The 13,624-nt window shown below is 42.1% G+C and overlaps 1 protein-coding gene across 8 annotated transcripts in view; it reads right to left on the bottom strand.

Moving 5' to 3' along the window:
• The window catches only part of CEP63 (centrosomal protein 63), a 71,930-nt gene that overhangs the window by 15,052 nt on the left and 43,254 nt on the right, over positions 1-13,624 (bottom strand). For all 8 annotated transcript variants that reach the window (XR_009261790.1, XM_058729955.1, XM_058729956.1 and 5 more), the window contains 5 exons: positions 8,999-9,232; positions 8,181-8,320; positions 7,223-7,360; positions 5,356-5,470; positions 4,300-4,497 (listed from right to left, as the gene is read on the bottom strand). Coding sequence is in view for 7 of the 8 variants with exons in the window: in XM_058729955.1 (XP_058585938.1) it covers positions 4,300-4,497; positions 5,356-5,470; positions 7,223-7,360; positions 8,181-8,320; positions 8,999-9,232 (825 nt within the window). In the remaining variant the exon portion in view is untranslated. The remainder of the gene's footprint in view (positions 1-4,299; positions 4,498-5,355; positions 5,471-7,222; positions 7,361-8,180; positions 8,321-8,998; positions 9,233-13,624) is intronic.

The following is a 13,624-nucleotide window of genomic DNA, read 5'->3' as shown; positions in this document are numbered from 1 at the left end:
GTTTGTCTGATACAAGTATGGCTACTCCAGCTCTCTTTTGACTTCCAGTAGCATGATAAATAGTTCTCTTCTCTCACTTTCAATGTGAAGGTGTCCTCAGGTCTAAAATGAGTCTCTTGTAGACAGCAAATAGATGGGTCTTGTTGTTTTACCCATTCTGATACCCTATGTCTTTTGGTTGGCGCATTTAGTCATTTACATTCAGTGTTATTATAGAAAGAGATGGGTTTAGAGTCATTGTGATGTCTGTAGGTTTCATGCTTGTAGTGATGTCTCTGGTACTTTGTCTCACAGGATCCCCCTTAGGATCTCTTGTAGGGCTGGTTTAGTGGTGATGAATTCCTTCAGTTTTTGTTTGTTTGGGAAGACCTTTATCTCTCCTTCTATTCTAAAGGACAGATTTGCTGGATAAAGGATTCTCGGCTGCATATTTTTTTTTCTGTTCATCACATTGAAGATTTCCTGCCATTCCTTTCTGGTCTGCCAAGTTTCAGTAGAGAGATCAGTCACAAGTCTTATCGGTCTCCCTTTATATGTTAAGAGCACGCTTATCCCTAGCTGCTTTCAGAATTTTCTCTTTATCCTTGTATTTTGCCAGTTTCACTATGATATGTTGTGCAGAAGATCGATTCAAGTTACGTCTGAAGGGAGTTCTCTGTGCCTCTTGGATTTCAATGCCTTTTTCCTTCCCCAGATCAGGGAAGTTCTCAGCTATGATTTCTTCAAATACACCTTCAGCACCTTTCCCTCTCTCTTCCTCCTCTGGAATACCAATTATACGTATATTATTTCTCTTTAGTGCATCACTTAGTTCTCTAATTTTCCCCTCATACTCCTGGATTTTTTTATCTCTCTTTTTCTCAGCTTCCCCTTTTTCCATAATTTTATCTTCTCATTCCCCTATTCTCTCTTCTGCCTCTTCAATCTGAGCCGTGGTTGTCTCCATTTTATTTTGCAGCTTATTTATAGCATTTTTTAGCTCCTCCTGGCCGTTCCTTAGTCCCTTGATCTCTGTAGCAATAGATTCTCTGCTGTCCTCTATACGGTTTTCAAGCCCAGAGATTAATTTTATGACTATTATTCTAAATTCACTTTCTGTTATATTGTTTAAATCCTTTTTGATCAGTTCATTAGCTGTCGTTGTTTCCTGGAGATTCTTTTGAGGGGAATTCTTCCGTTTCGTCATTTTGGATAGTCCCTGGAGTGGTGGGGAACTGTAGGGCACTTCCCCTGTGCTGTCTTGAATAACTTGCGTTGGTGGGCGGGGCCGCAGTCAGACCTGATATCAGCCCCCAGCACCCCCGCTGGGGCCACAGAGTGGTGTGTACCTTCTCTTCCCCTCTCCTAAGAGCAGAATTCACTGTGCGGTGGCGTGGCCGTCTGGGCTACTTGCACACTGCCAGGCTTGTGGTGCTGGGGATCTGGCGAATTAGCTGGGGTGGATCAGTAAGGTGCACAGGGGCGGGAGGGGCAGGCTCAGCTCGCTTTTCCTTCAGAGATCCGCTTCTGGAGGGGCCCTGCGGCACCGGGAGGGAGTCAGACCCGGTGCCAGAGGGATGGATCCGCAGAAACACAGCGTTGGGTGTTTGCGTGGTGCCAGCAAGTTCCCTAGCAGGAACTGGTTCCCTTTGGGATTTTGGCTGGGGGATGGGCGAGGGAGATGGCGCTGGTGAGCGCCTTTGTTCCCCGCCAAGCTGAGCTCTGTCTTCCGGGGCTCAACAACTCTCTCTCCCGTTGCCCTCCAGCCATCCCGCTCTCCGAGCAGAGCTGTTAGCTTATAACCTTCCAGATGTTAAGTCCCGATTGCTGTCCGAACACACTCCGTCCAGCCCCTCTGCTTTTGCAAGCCAGACTCGGGGGCTCTGCTTGGCCGGCGGGCTGCCCCTCCACCACGGCTCCCTCCCGCCAGTCCGTGTAGTGTCACCGCCTCGCCGCCCTTCCTACCCTCTTCCGTGGGCCTCTCGTCTGCGCTTAGCTCTGGAGACTCCGTTCTGCTTGTCTTCTGGCGGTTTTCTGAGTTATTTAGGCAGGTGTGGGTGGAATCTAAGTGATCGGCAGGACGCGCGGTGAGTCCAGTGTCCTCCTATGCCACCATCTTCCCTCCTCTTGGAATCCCAACCTTCTGACTCTTGATTTCAGCTCACGTCATGATCTCACAGTTCATGGGATCGGTTCACAGGATCAAGCCCCACATCTGCCTCTGTGCTGACAGTGTGGAACCTGCTTGGGATTCTCTCTCTCCCTCTCTCTCTCTCTGCCCCTCCCCTGCTCATGTGTGTGCTCTCTCTCTCAAAAATAAATTATTTTTAAAAAATGAAAATAAAAATTTTTTTTGCTAGAAGATGCTAACCATCACCTGAACTTCTGGCAAGTTATAATTACTGATCACAGATTACCATACAAACATAATAATAATGAGAACATTTACGAAATATTGCAAGAATTACCAAACTGTAACACAGAAACACGAGCAAATACTGTTGGAAAGATGGCACCAAGAGATTTGCTCATCACAGGGCTCAAACCAAAGTGCAAAAAGAGGAGGCATGCCTATAACCTACCTTCAGTCCTCATTCTCCTCAAGTTGTCTGCTTGGCCATTCCAACTTGAAAAGACTCCTGCCTTCCTTGGTTTCCTGCTTCCTTTGTGAAAACTATCTCATTTCCCTCCTTATCCCCTTCTTTTCTCAGCTCTATTCTAAAACCTTTTTACCCTAAATGAGTAGTTTCCTAAGTTTGGTTCAGTCTCAGCTCTTTATCTCTATGCTTTCTTCCCATAATTTCTGAGTCTCTCAGGGTGTTTCAAAGGCCAACTCCATGCAGAGGTTTCCACAGACAAATGCCTCACCTCAATTTTAATCTTGAACTCCAGCCTTCTGTGGAATCATCTATTAGATATTTCCATATCAAAGTCCAGCTTTTATCTCAAACCAGTTCCCTCCACCAGCTTCCCTATTTTGTGTAACTTTCATACAAATGCAGTATCTGCCCCAATCTGCTCCCATCTTTTATTTCACTAAAGAGCGTCACTTTTACTCAACTGCCCATGTTGCAATCCTGAGTGACATCCTCCCTTAACTCTAACTTGCCCTCTGGGTCCGAGCAACTACAAAGCCCAGTTGATTTTACCAGCCACGTACCTCAGAATTCCTCCATTTCCTTCTACCTTCCCTGCCCACTGCTCAGGCCACCATGTCACTCCTGTATCCATAGTGGTCTCTTTGCCTCCTCGCTCACTCTCCATAGGACAACCACAGAGACCCTTGACGCCCACTTACAGCCATTGTCTAGTGGCCTCAAGAGAACACTAAAACCTTTCACAAGCTGGCAGGGCCCTTCAGGAGTTCTTGCTTCCCAGTCCCATCCCTTGTGTACTCTAGTCTGTCAGTGCAGACACATCGCACTCTCACCAGATACAAGGGACACAGCCTCTCTACTCTAGTCACTCTCACCTCCCCACTGATCCTCACAGAATGCTTGTTAACCAGCACACCCTCAGCCCAAAGCAGGAGTCTAATACAAATTTGCTGAATTAAATACTATGGAGAGGCACCTAGGTGGCTCAGTCGGTTAAGTGTCTGACTACTTTTTAAACAAATTTTTTAAGTTTATTTATTTAGTTAGAGAGAGAGAGAGAGGGGAGGGGCAGAGAGAGAGAGAGAGAGAGAGAGAGACAAAGAATCCCAAGCAGGCTCCACACTGTCAGCACAGAGCCTGATGCAGAACTAGAACTCATGAACCATAAGATCATGACCTGAACCGAAATCAAGAGTTGGATGCTCAGCCAACGGAGCCTCCCAGGCACCCCAAGTGTCCAACTCTTAATATAGGCTCAGGTCATGATCTCACAGGTCGTGGGAGCAAGCCCCGAGTCGGGCTCGAGGTTCAATGCTCCCATACTTGTGCTTGGGATTCTCACTTTTCTCTCTCTCTCTCTGCCCCTCCCCCGCTCACACTCTTTCTCTCAAGGTAAATAAACATTTTTTTAAAAAAATACTATGCGGGGGGCGCCTGGATGGCTCAGTTGGTTGAGCGTCCGACTTCAGCTCAGGTCATGATCTCGCTGTCTGTGAGTTTGAGCCCCACGATGGGCTCTGTGCTGACAGCTCAGAGCCTGGAGCCTGTTTCAGATTCTGTGTCTCCCTCTCTCTCTGCCCCTCCCCCATTCATGCTCTGTCTCTCTTTGTCAATAATAAATAAACATTAAAACATTAAAAAAAAATACTATGGAAATTATCTCTGTACTCAATTCAATCTTCAGAAACACTTCAAATGAAGAGAGTTTTTGTTCAAGCTTCACCTTATGTTCTACTGCTTTTTCTTCTGCCTTTTGTATCTCTGCTTTGAGTCGCTTTTCCATATCAGAGGAGGAGCTTTTAGTGGAGGCAATAGTGATGTCTCGCTGGTGTAACTCCCGAGTCAGCTGAGAGATTTCCATCTTCATTCCTTCTAATGCAGAACTGTAACTCTGTTCAGCCTGTAGAATCTGTTCTTTCAACTACAAAGAAACAGAAAGGAAAGCATAAAAAATGAAGACAAAGCACATTAGATAGATATGTTAATAGTTAAAATATTAAGGTAATTTTTACCTTACCTCAAGACATGAATTTTTACCTTAAGTCTGCAAAAAATTAGCAATTTACCAAGTTGTATGTCTACACCGAAGGTCTAATGGCTCTACCCATGATAATTTATTAATCGCAAATCAGGGAGAGATGTGTTAGTCAAATGCTGAAAGCCAGTGTCAAAGTCCATGCACACATTATTTAGAGGACAACACCTGTGATTCTCTTTAGTTGCAAAACTAAAAACTTTGTTTATATGGCTTCCTTGTCCACAGAAGACAATAGAAATGGAAGAGGAAGAAACTAGAAGTAATCTCAAATAAGTAATAAAAAATACGAGTCAACAAACGTAACAGCTAAGGCCCATCAGTGTGGAAACAGTCAGCTCTGATACCTCAACAGCCAGTGAGGGTATTAAAACCACACCACACAGCATGGGAAAATCAGCCATAACCAGCTCCAGTCAGTAAGAAAATATTAAATGTTAGTTCATATAGTATCTTTTAGCAAGCAAAAAAGTGTATAACTTTTAGAAAGCTTTTCATCAAAACACGTTTAAAATAAAGTATAGCATTCAAAAAGGACAGGCTTCAATTATCTCAAAAACATTTCTACGGCATCCCTGAGGATGACGAAGACGTTACCAAAGCACATTCCAGGTGCATAGCTACTCCTGAATATCAAGTGGCTCTTTGTACTGCATTTTTCTCTCATTAAAAATAACTCCGATGACCTCCCAACCCCCAGCTCAGTCTATAAACACAACTTTGCGAACGCAGGCAGATTTTTACCTTCTTAATCTCTGCCCTGTACTCGTTGTTATATACTTCCATCTTCTTCAGTTCTTCATATTTTTCCATTAGTTCTTGGCTCAGCTGTTTACATGTTGCACTCACAGACTCCAAGCTGTGTGCATGACAAAAATATGATCACAGACGTAACACAAAAATCCTGAAACCCACATATTGATTACCTAAAAAATACTCTTCTTTAAACAGTTTCCAACCTGTCACCCTTACTTAAGAATCAATCCCTCACCAGATATGAGAACCTCAGGGCACCATGCCTCTGTTATCTCACCACTCATTTCTGCTAAAAACATCCTTCTGCTCCTTTCTCAGGGAATATTTTGTTCAAACTGAATGACATAAATAAACTGTCTAAAAAAGGATCCCTTTTTCAATTTGCCTTTGATAGAGAAAATATTTTTAAAGGCATTGTTTATTACTGAACACTGGTGTTTGTGTCCATTTATTTCAAGTTTACCTACTTCTAAATGTGGTAGAATGCTTGTTTATTTGGTACTCGTATGTAAGTACAGTGTGTCAAACACTGAGGCAGAGAGAGAAGAATCACAGATACTCTTGTCTTAGCTAGAGATGGGAAAACGGGGGCTTAAAGAGGCTACAGGTCCAAGGTCACACTGCAAGTCAGAAACATGAGGTAAGTCTTTAGAGCCTGTGGGAGCACGGTAAAACATACCTAAAATACTAAAAAGTGCATCGATGGAAAATCTATGATAGGAAGGTAAATTTTAGTTCCAATGTCAAAAAGAATAATAACCTTTATTTTATTCAATCTAAAGTATACACATACACCGCAATAATGATAACCAAGAATATGTTAAGTATTCCAAGGTGCAAAATAAATAAAGCATAAACTATGTGTATGTGTGTGCACACATACATATGTGCACACATGATATTTAGTAAGAAAATACTTGGTGGTTTCCAAAAACCAAAGAAATAAAAGTAAACACAAAAAAATGTATTTCTTAAAAGGGTAAAATGGCAATATTTTTGTTGTTTTTTTGCCTAAAGGCTAATAGTTTGTACAGTTTAAAATCTTTTACGTACAGAAAGTACTCATGTACAAATGATCATGATTCATGTTTCACACAAAATATGAAACTCTTCCCAGTCACAAAGTTTAGAGGTATGACAAACAAAAACAGTTCACAAGCATGACAACAAAGCAAGCATGGGCATGCTACAGCACAGATCAGGATTTAACCAGCACCCAAGAAACAACCCAAGGGCTCTTCTGAATAGGAAGAAGGAGAGCCACGTGCCCAGGGTGCCTCGCTGAGAGCAGCTCCAGCGAGGTGGCCGCTTGACAGTAGAGCCTAACTGAAGGCATTCTACGGGGAGAAACGCAAGATCAAGATCAGTGCGTCGGTACAGACAACTCTTCTGACAGATCTGACTCTGAAGGAGAACAGAGAAATATGGAAACGACTTGACAGGGATACAGGATTCAAGAAGGGTTTCCATTTTCTCCCAACACAGGAAATACTAAGCCTACTTTATACCCATGGGAATGATTGAGCAGAGAGGAAGAGTTTGACGATGTAAAAGAGAGAAGAACAGGACAGAAGTGAAGTGGTAGGGGACAGACATGTCATCCATCCACTCATCCACTCTAACAGACTAAGGGCACAGATGCAGGCAGACCGGTAGATTTGGTGGGAGAAAAATCAAGAATCCCTCCTTTTCTTACTTCTATTTTCTCACTGAAATAAGAAGTTAGCTTATTTGTGGAAACTAGAGAAAAAAACCTTATTTTTTCAATAAGACTGTTATATTAGTTTCTCAATATGATGATCAAAAATCATTTTTAACAACGTGAACATTCTTGAAAGGGTATGTAATTATCTACCTGCCTTCCAAACGAGTCACCTCTGCCTGCAGAAGTTCTTCACTATTGTGGGTGAGATCCAGCTGAGACAGCACGTTGCCCAAGTCCTCCTGCCCTTGCGAGGTGTACCTCCTTTCTGCCTGTGGCTCGTCTGGTGACCTAACGAAGGACACAAGAGGACTGTTCAAGGTTTCTGATCTTTGCAAATAAACAATGCACAATCAGTTCATATTTCTCAACTGTTTTTGGCAATGAAACTCTTTAGAACTCTTCAGCTTGATTCCTGCTTTACAAAAAGAACATTTGGGAGAGTAAAGAAGCAAGAGCTGATGCTTCTCAAAGAAGTCGGCAGCAGTTTACTCCTTTCTCAACTGGGATTTGGCCTGCTTTTCAAGGGAAAAAGACAAAAAACCCAAAAATTTTGTTTCCACTTGATACATTGAGCCAAAGAAACTAAAAAGTTACAGCAAAGTTCTGTAAAGAGTAGAAATGTGTACCAGACTTAAATCAGGAGCATAGTTCCTCTATTACTTTGTATTACAAACCTCATGGCAATAATTCATATATAGAAATGAGTTTTAGGATTTTTTTTTAAGAAGGGCTATCTCAATAGCTGGCTTATTAATGATGTTGATAAGCAGCTGCAAATCATGACCTATTTTACCAAGAACGGAGGCTTCCCAGGGGATGTGGACTCTAATTCCTTTCACATTTGGAGTTTCACCAAGGCTACAGATTGACCAAGCACTTTCTAACTTTCTAAACATTACAGTCTTTTGGTTAAGGACCCAAACTGGAGGCAGAAAAAAACTAACCACACAAAATTTTATAACACCATAAAAACTTAACTCAGAAATTAAAACTGAATAGGAAAAACCATAATGTGATCAAACACAAAATTATGAATATGCAGTATTAAAACTGGTGCTGAATGCCAAACAACCAAATGGCTACAATTAATATTTAGGATTAAATATACCTCACAGCCTGTACTGTGTGTTGACTGTCAGTTGGCTTTAATTTTGCTTGTAGCTTCTCCTTCTGCATTCTTTCCTCATGGATGAAATTTTCTTGAGACTGAAGAACTGCCTTCAGTTCCCTCTTTTCTTCCTGGAGAATCTGAAAAATGCTCAGGAAAAAAATCAGGTGTTATTACAATTTTTCTATTTCATGAGGAAAGGAAGCCAGGGAGTCAGACTATAACAGGTACCATATTAATAAAGCTATCAATGTCTGATCCGCTGGCAGCAGAGTAAGAAAGAAACCATGGATTCTGGAACCTAGTTCGAGGTTAATTATTTTCTCTTAAAAACATGCATACACACATTTTATTTATTTACTTTGAGAGACAGTGAGAAAGCATTGAGCAAGGGAGGGACAGAGAGAGGAAGAGAAATAATCCCAAACAGGCTCCACACTGTCAGCATAGAGCCCAAAGCAGAGTTCGAACTCACAAAACTGTGAGATCCTGACCAGGGCTGATACCAAGATTCAGATGCTTAACAGACTGAGCCACCCAGGTGCTCCCCCCGCAATGGAAGTAATTTAAAAAAAATTTTTTTTCAACGTTTTTTATTTATTTTTGGGACAGAGAGTGACAGAGCATGAACGGGGGAGGGGCAGAGAGAGAGGGAGACACAGAATCGGAAGCAGGCTCCAGGCTCCGAGCCATCAGCCCAGAGCCTGACGCGGGGCTCGAACTCACGGACCGCGAGATCGTGACCTGGCTGAAGTCGGACGCTTAACCGACTGCGCCACCCAGGCGCCCCCCGCAATGGAAGTAATTTTAAAACACACCTCTAACAGTTTTTCAGATTCCCTTAATTTTTCTTCCTTTTGCCGCTGCTCTTGTATAACATTCATATTGGTTCCCACTAAGTCATTGATCCTCATGGTGAGGCGCTCTATTTCCAACTCATTGGCACAGATAGTGTCATTGGCCCGTTCCAGCTTACTGCTCAGATGCTGAATTTCCGACTGGCTGGACAGCTCCACAGACTCTAATTTCTGTTTCCGATTGGCAAGCTGAGCCTAGAAACACAGATTACCAATAGATAAAAGTGAAACAATAAAAGAATAATTGATGAATAAGGAAGACTAAAATAAAACCCAGTTGTACTTGCATAAAAACATAAAATAATAGTTCATTTATAATAACCCATTCGTGACCCAAAAAAACAAAAATCTCTCATAAAAACTGGGAATAGAGGGGAACCTTCTCAATTTGATAAAGACTATCTACAAAAACTGTACAGCTAACATCATACTTAACAGTGAGAAACTCAAAGCCTTCTCACTAAGATCAGATACAAGGCAAGGATATCCCCTCTTACTACTCCTTTTCAACACCAACTGGATATCCTTGCAATAAGGCAAGAAAAGTTAATAAAAGGTATACAGATTGGGACAGAAGATATAAAGCTGTCTTTGCTCAAGGATAACATGGTCATCTATGTAGAAAATATGAAAGAATCGACAACAACAAAAAACCCCCTGGGAGATTCCTCAAAAAGTTAAAAATACAACTGGCCTACAATCCAGTAATTACACTACTGGATATTCACCCAAAGAATACAAAAATACCAATTCAAAGGGATACATGCACCCCTACATTTCTAGCAGCATTATTTACAATAGCCAAGATACGGAAGCAACCCAAGTATCCACTGATTGATAAATGGATAAAGAACATGTGGTGTGTACACACACACACAAACACACACACACACACACACACACACACACACACACCATGGAATAGTACTCAGCCATAAAAAAGAATGAAATCTTGCCATTTACAATGACGTGGATGCAGCTACAGAGTATAATGCTAAGAGAAATAAGTCAGTCGGAGAAAGACAAATATCATATAATTTCACTCATATGTGGAATTTAAGAAACAAAACAAATGAGCAAAGGGAAAAAAGAGAGACAAAGCAAGAAACAGACTGTTAATTATAGATAAAAACTGATGGTTAACAGAGGGGAGAAAGATGGGGGATGGCTTAAATATGTGATGGGAATTAAGGAGTGCACGTGTCACGAGGAGCACAAGGTGATACACAGAATTGTTGAATCACTGTGTTGTACACTTGAAACTAATATAACACTGTACGTTAACCAACTGGAATTAAAATAAAAACTTAAAGAAAAAAGGAAAAAAAAACCTTCCTGGAATTAATAAGCAATTATAGCAAGGTTACAGGATAGAAGGTTAATACACAAAAGTCAGTCACTTTTCTACATACCAACAATGAACATGTGAAATTTAAATTAAAAACACAACATTATTTACATTAACATTTGAAAAAATTAAAGTATGAATATAACAAAATAAGCACAAGATTTGTATAAGGGAAACTACAAAACTCTGATGAATTAAATCAAAGAAGAACTAAATAAACGGGGAGATATTCCATATTCATGGATAGGAGGGCTCAATATTGTCAAGATGTCATTTCTTCCCAATGTGATCTATGGATTCAACACAATCACAATCAAAATCCAAGCAAATTATTTTATGAATATTGACAAACTGATTCCAAAGTTTATATGGAGACGCAAAAGACTCAGACAAGCCAAAACAATACTGAAGAAAAAGAAAAGACTTGGAGGACTGATGCTACCTGACTTCAAGATTTACTATAAAGTTATGGTTATCAAGAGAGTATAGTACTAGTGAAAAAACAGACAAAAAGTTTAATGGAACAGAATACAGAGTCCAGAAATGGACCCCCATAAATACGGTCCACTGAACTTTGACAAAGGAACAAAGGCAATATAATGGAACAAAGACAGTTTCTTCAATAAATGGTGCTGGGACAACTGGACATCCACAAGCAAAAAAATAAATTTAGACAAAGACCTTCTACCTGTCACAAAAATCAACTCAAAATGGATCAAAGATGTGAATGTAAAATGCAAAACTATAAAACTCCTAGGAGATAGCATAGAAGAAAACCTAGATAACTTTGGGTATAGGAATGTTTTTTTTAAATACAACACTAAAGATATGAGCCCTGAAAGAAAGAACTGATAAGGTGAACTTGATTAAAACTGAATACTTCCACTCAGTGAAAGACAATATGAAGAGAATGAGAAGACAAGCCATAGACCGGGAGAAATTAGAGTAAGAATTCTTAAAACTTATGAATAAGGAAACAAACAACCCAGTTAAAAAATGAGCCAAAGACCTGAAAAGGCATCTCACCAAAAAAGATATACAGAGGCAAATAAACATATGAAATGGTGAACTACATTAGATGTCATCAGGGAAATGCATATTAATACAATAATTATACATCTACTGGAATGACCAAAATCTGGAACACTGATGATACCAAAATCTGGTGAGGATGTAGAGCACCAGGACCTCTCATACACTGCTGGTATGAATGCAAAATGTTACAGACTTTTTGGAAGGCAACTTAGTGTTTTCTTACAAAATTTAATATACTCTTACCACACAATCCAACAATTGTATTTCTTGGCATCTACCCAAAGAAGCTGAAAACATTGTTTTCACAACAAACTGCACATGTATGTTCACAGCAGTTTTATTTATAAATGCCAAAACTTGGAAGCAACCAAAATGTCCTTCAGTAGATGAGTGGATAAATAAACTTTGGTATATCCAAAGAATAGAATATTATTCAGCACTAAAAACATGAGCTACCAAGACATGAAAAGACATGAAGGAACTTTAAATGCACATTACTAAGTAAAAGAAGCCAGTCTCAAAAGGCTACATACTATATGATTCCAACTATATGACATTCTTGAAAAAGCAGAACCAAGGGAGTTCCGGAAGATGGCGGCGTAGGAGGACGCTGGGCTCACCGCGCGTCCTGCTGATCACTTAGATTCCACCTATACCTGCCTAAATAACCCAGAAAACCACCAGAGGATTAGCAGAACGGAGTCTCCGGAGCCAAGCGCAGACGAGAGGCCCACGGAAGAGGGTAGGAAGGGCGGCGAGGCGGTGCGCGCTCCACGGACTGGCGGGAGGGAGCCGGGGCGGAGGGGCGGCTCGCCGGCCAAGCAGAGCCCCCGAGTCTGGCTGGCAAAAGCGGAGGGGCCGGACGGACTGTGTTCCGACAGCAAGCTCGACTTAGCGTCTGGGAGGTCATAAGTTAACAGCTCTGCTCAGAAAGCGGGAAGGCTGGAGGACAAAGGGAGGGAGAGCTGCTGAGCCCCTGGACGGCAGAGCTCAGCTTGGCGGGGAACAAAGGCGCTCGCCAACACCATCTCCCCCGCCCATCCCCCAGCCAAAATCCCAAAGAGAACCAGTTCCTGCCAGGGAACTTGCTCGCTCCGCGCAAACACCCAACTCTGTGCTTCTGCGGAGCCAAACCTCCGGCAGTGGATCTGACTCCCTCCCGCTGCCACAGGGCGCCTCCTGAAGTGGATCACCTAAGGAGAAGCGAGCTAAGCCTGCCCCTCCCGCCCCCGTGCACCTTGCCTAACCACCCCAGCTAATACGCCAGCTCCCCAGCACCACAAGCCTGGCAGTGTGCAAGTAGACCAGACGGGCCACACCACCCCACAGTGAATCCCGCCCCTAGGAGAGGGGAAGAGAAGGCACACACCAGTCTGACTGTGGCCCCAGCGGTGGGCTGGGGGCAGACATCAGGTCGGACTGCGGCCCCGCCCACCAACTCCAGTTATACACCACAGCACGGGGGAAGTGCCCTGCAGGTCCTCACCGCTCCAGGGACTATCCAAAATGACCAAACGGAAGAATTCCCCTCAGAAGAATCTCCAGGAAATAACAACAGCTAATGAACTGATCAAAAAGGATTTAAATAATATAACAGAAAGTGAATTTAGAATAATAGTCATAAAATTAATCGCTGGGCTTGAAAACAGTATACAGGACAGCAGAGAATCTCTTGCTACAGAGATCAAGGGACTAAGGCACAGTCACGAGGAGCTGAAAAACGCTTTAAACGAAATGCAAAACAAAATGGAAACCACGACGGCTCGGATTGAAGAGGCAGAGGAGAGAATAGGTGAACTAGAAGATAAAGTTATGGAGAAAGAGGAAGCTGAAAGAAAGAGAGATAAAAAAATCCAGGAGTATGAGGGGAAAATTAGAGAACTAAGTGATACACTAAAAAGAAATAATATACGCATAATTGGTATCCCAGAGGAGGAAGAGAGAGGGAAAGGTGCTGAAGGGGTACTTGAAGAAATTATAGCTGAGAACTTCCCTGAACTGGGGAAGGAAAAAGGCATTGAAATCCAAGAGGCACAGAGAACTCCCTTCAGACGTAACTTGAATCGATCTTCTGCACGACATATCATAGTGAAACTGGCAAAATACAAGGATAAAGAGAAAATTCTGAAAGCAGCAAGGGATAAACGTGCCCTCACATATAAAGGGAGACCTATAAGACTCGTGACTGATCTCTCCTTTGAAAC

This window comes from Neofelis nebulosa, chromosome 5 (genome assembly GCF_028018385.1).
Source record: "Neofelis nebulosa isolate mNeoNeb1 chromosome 5, mNeoNeb1.pri, whole genome shotgun sequence".
NCBI lineage: Eukaryota > Metazoa > Chordata > Mammalia > Carnivora > Felidae > Neofelis > Neofelis nebulosa.
Note: the sequence above shows the minus strand (reverse complement) of the source record. Positions and strands in the feature narration are given on the sequence as shown.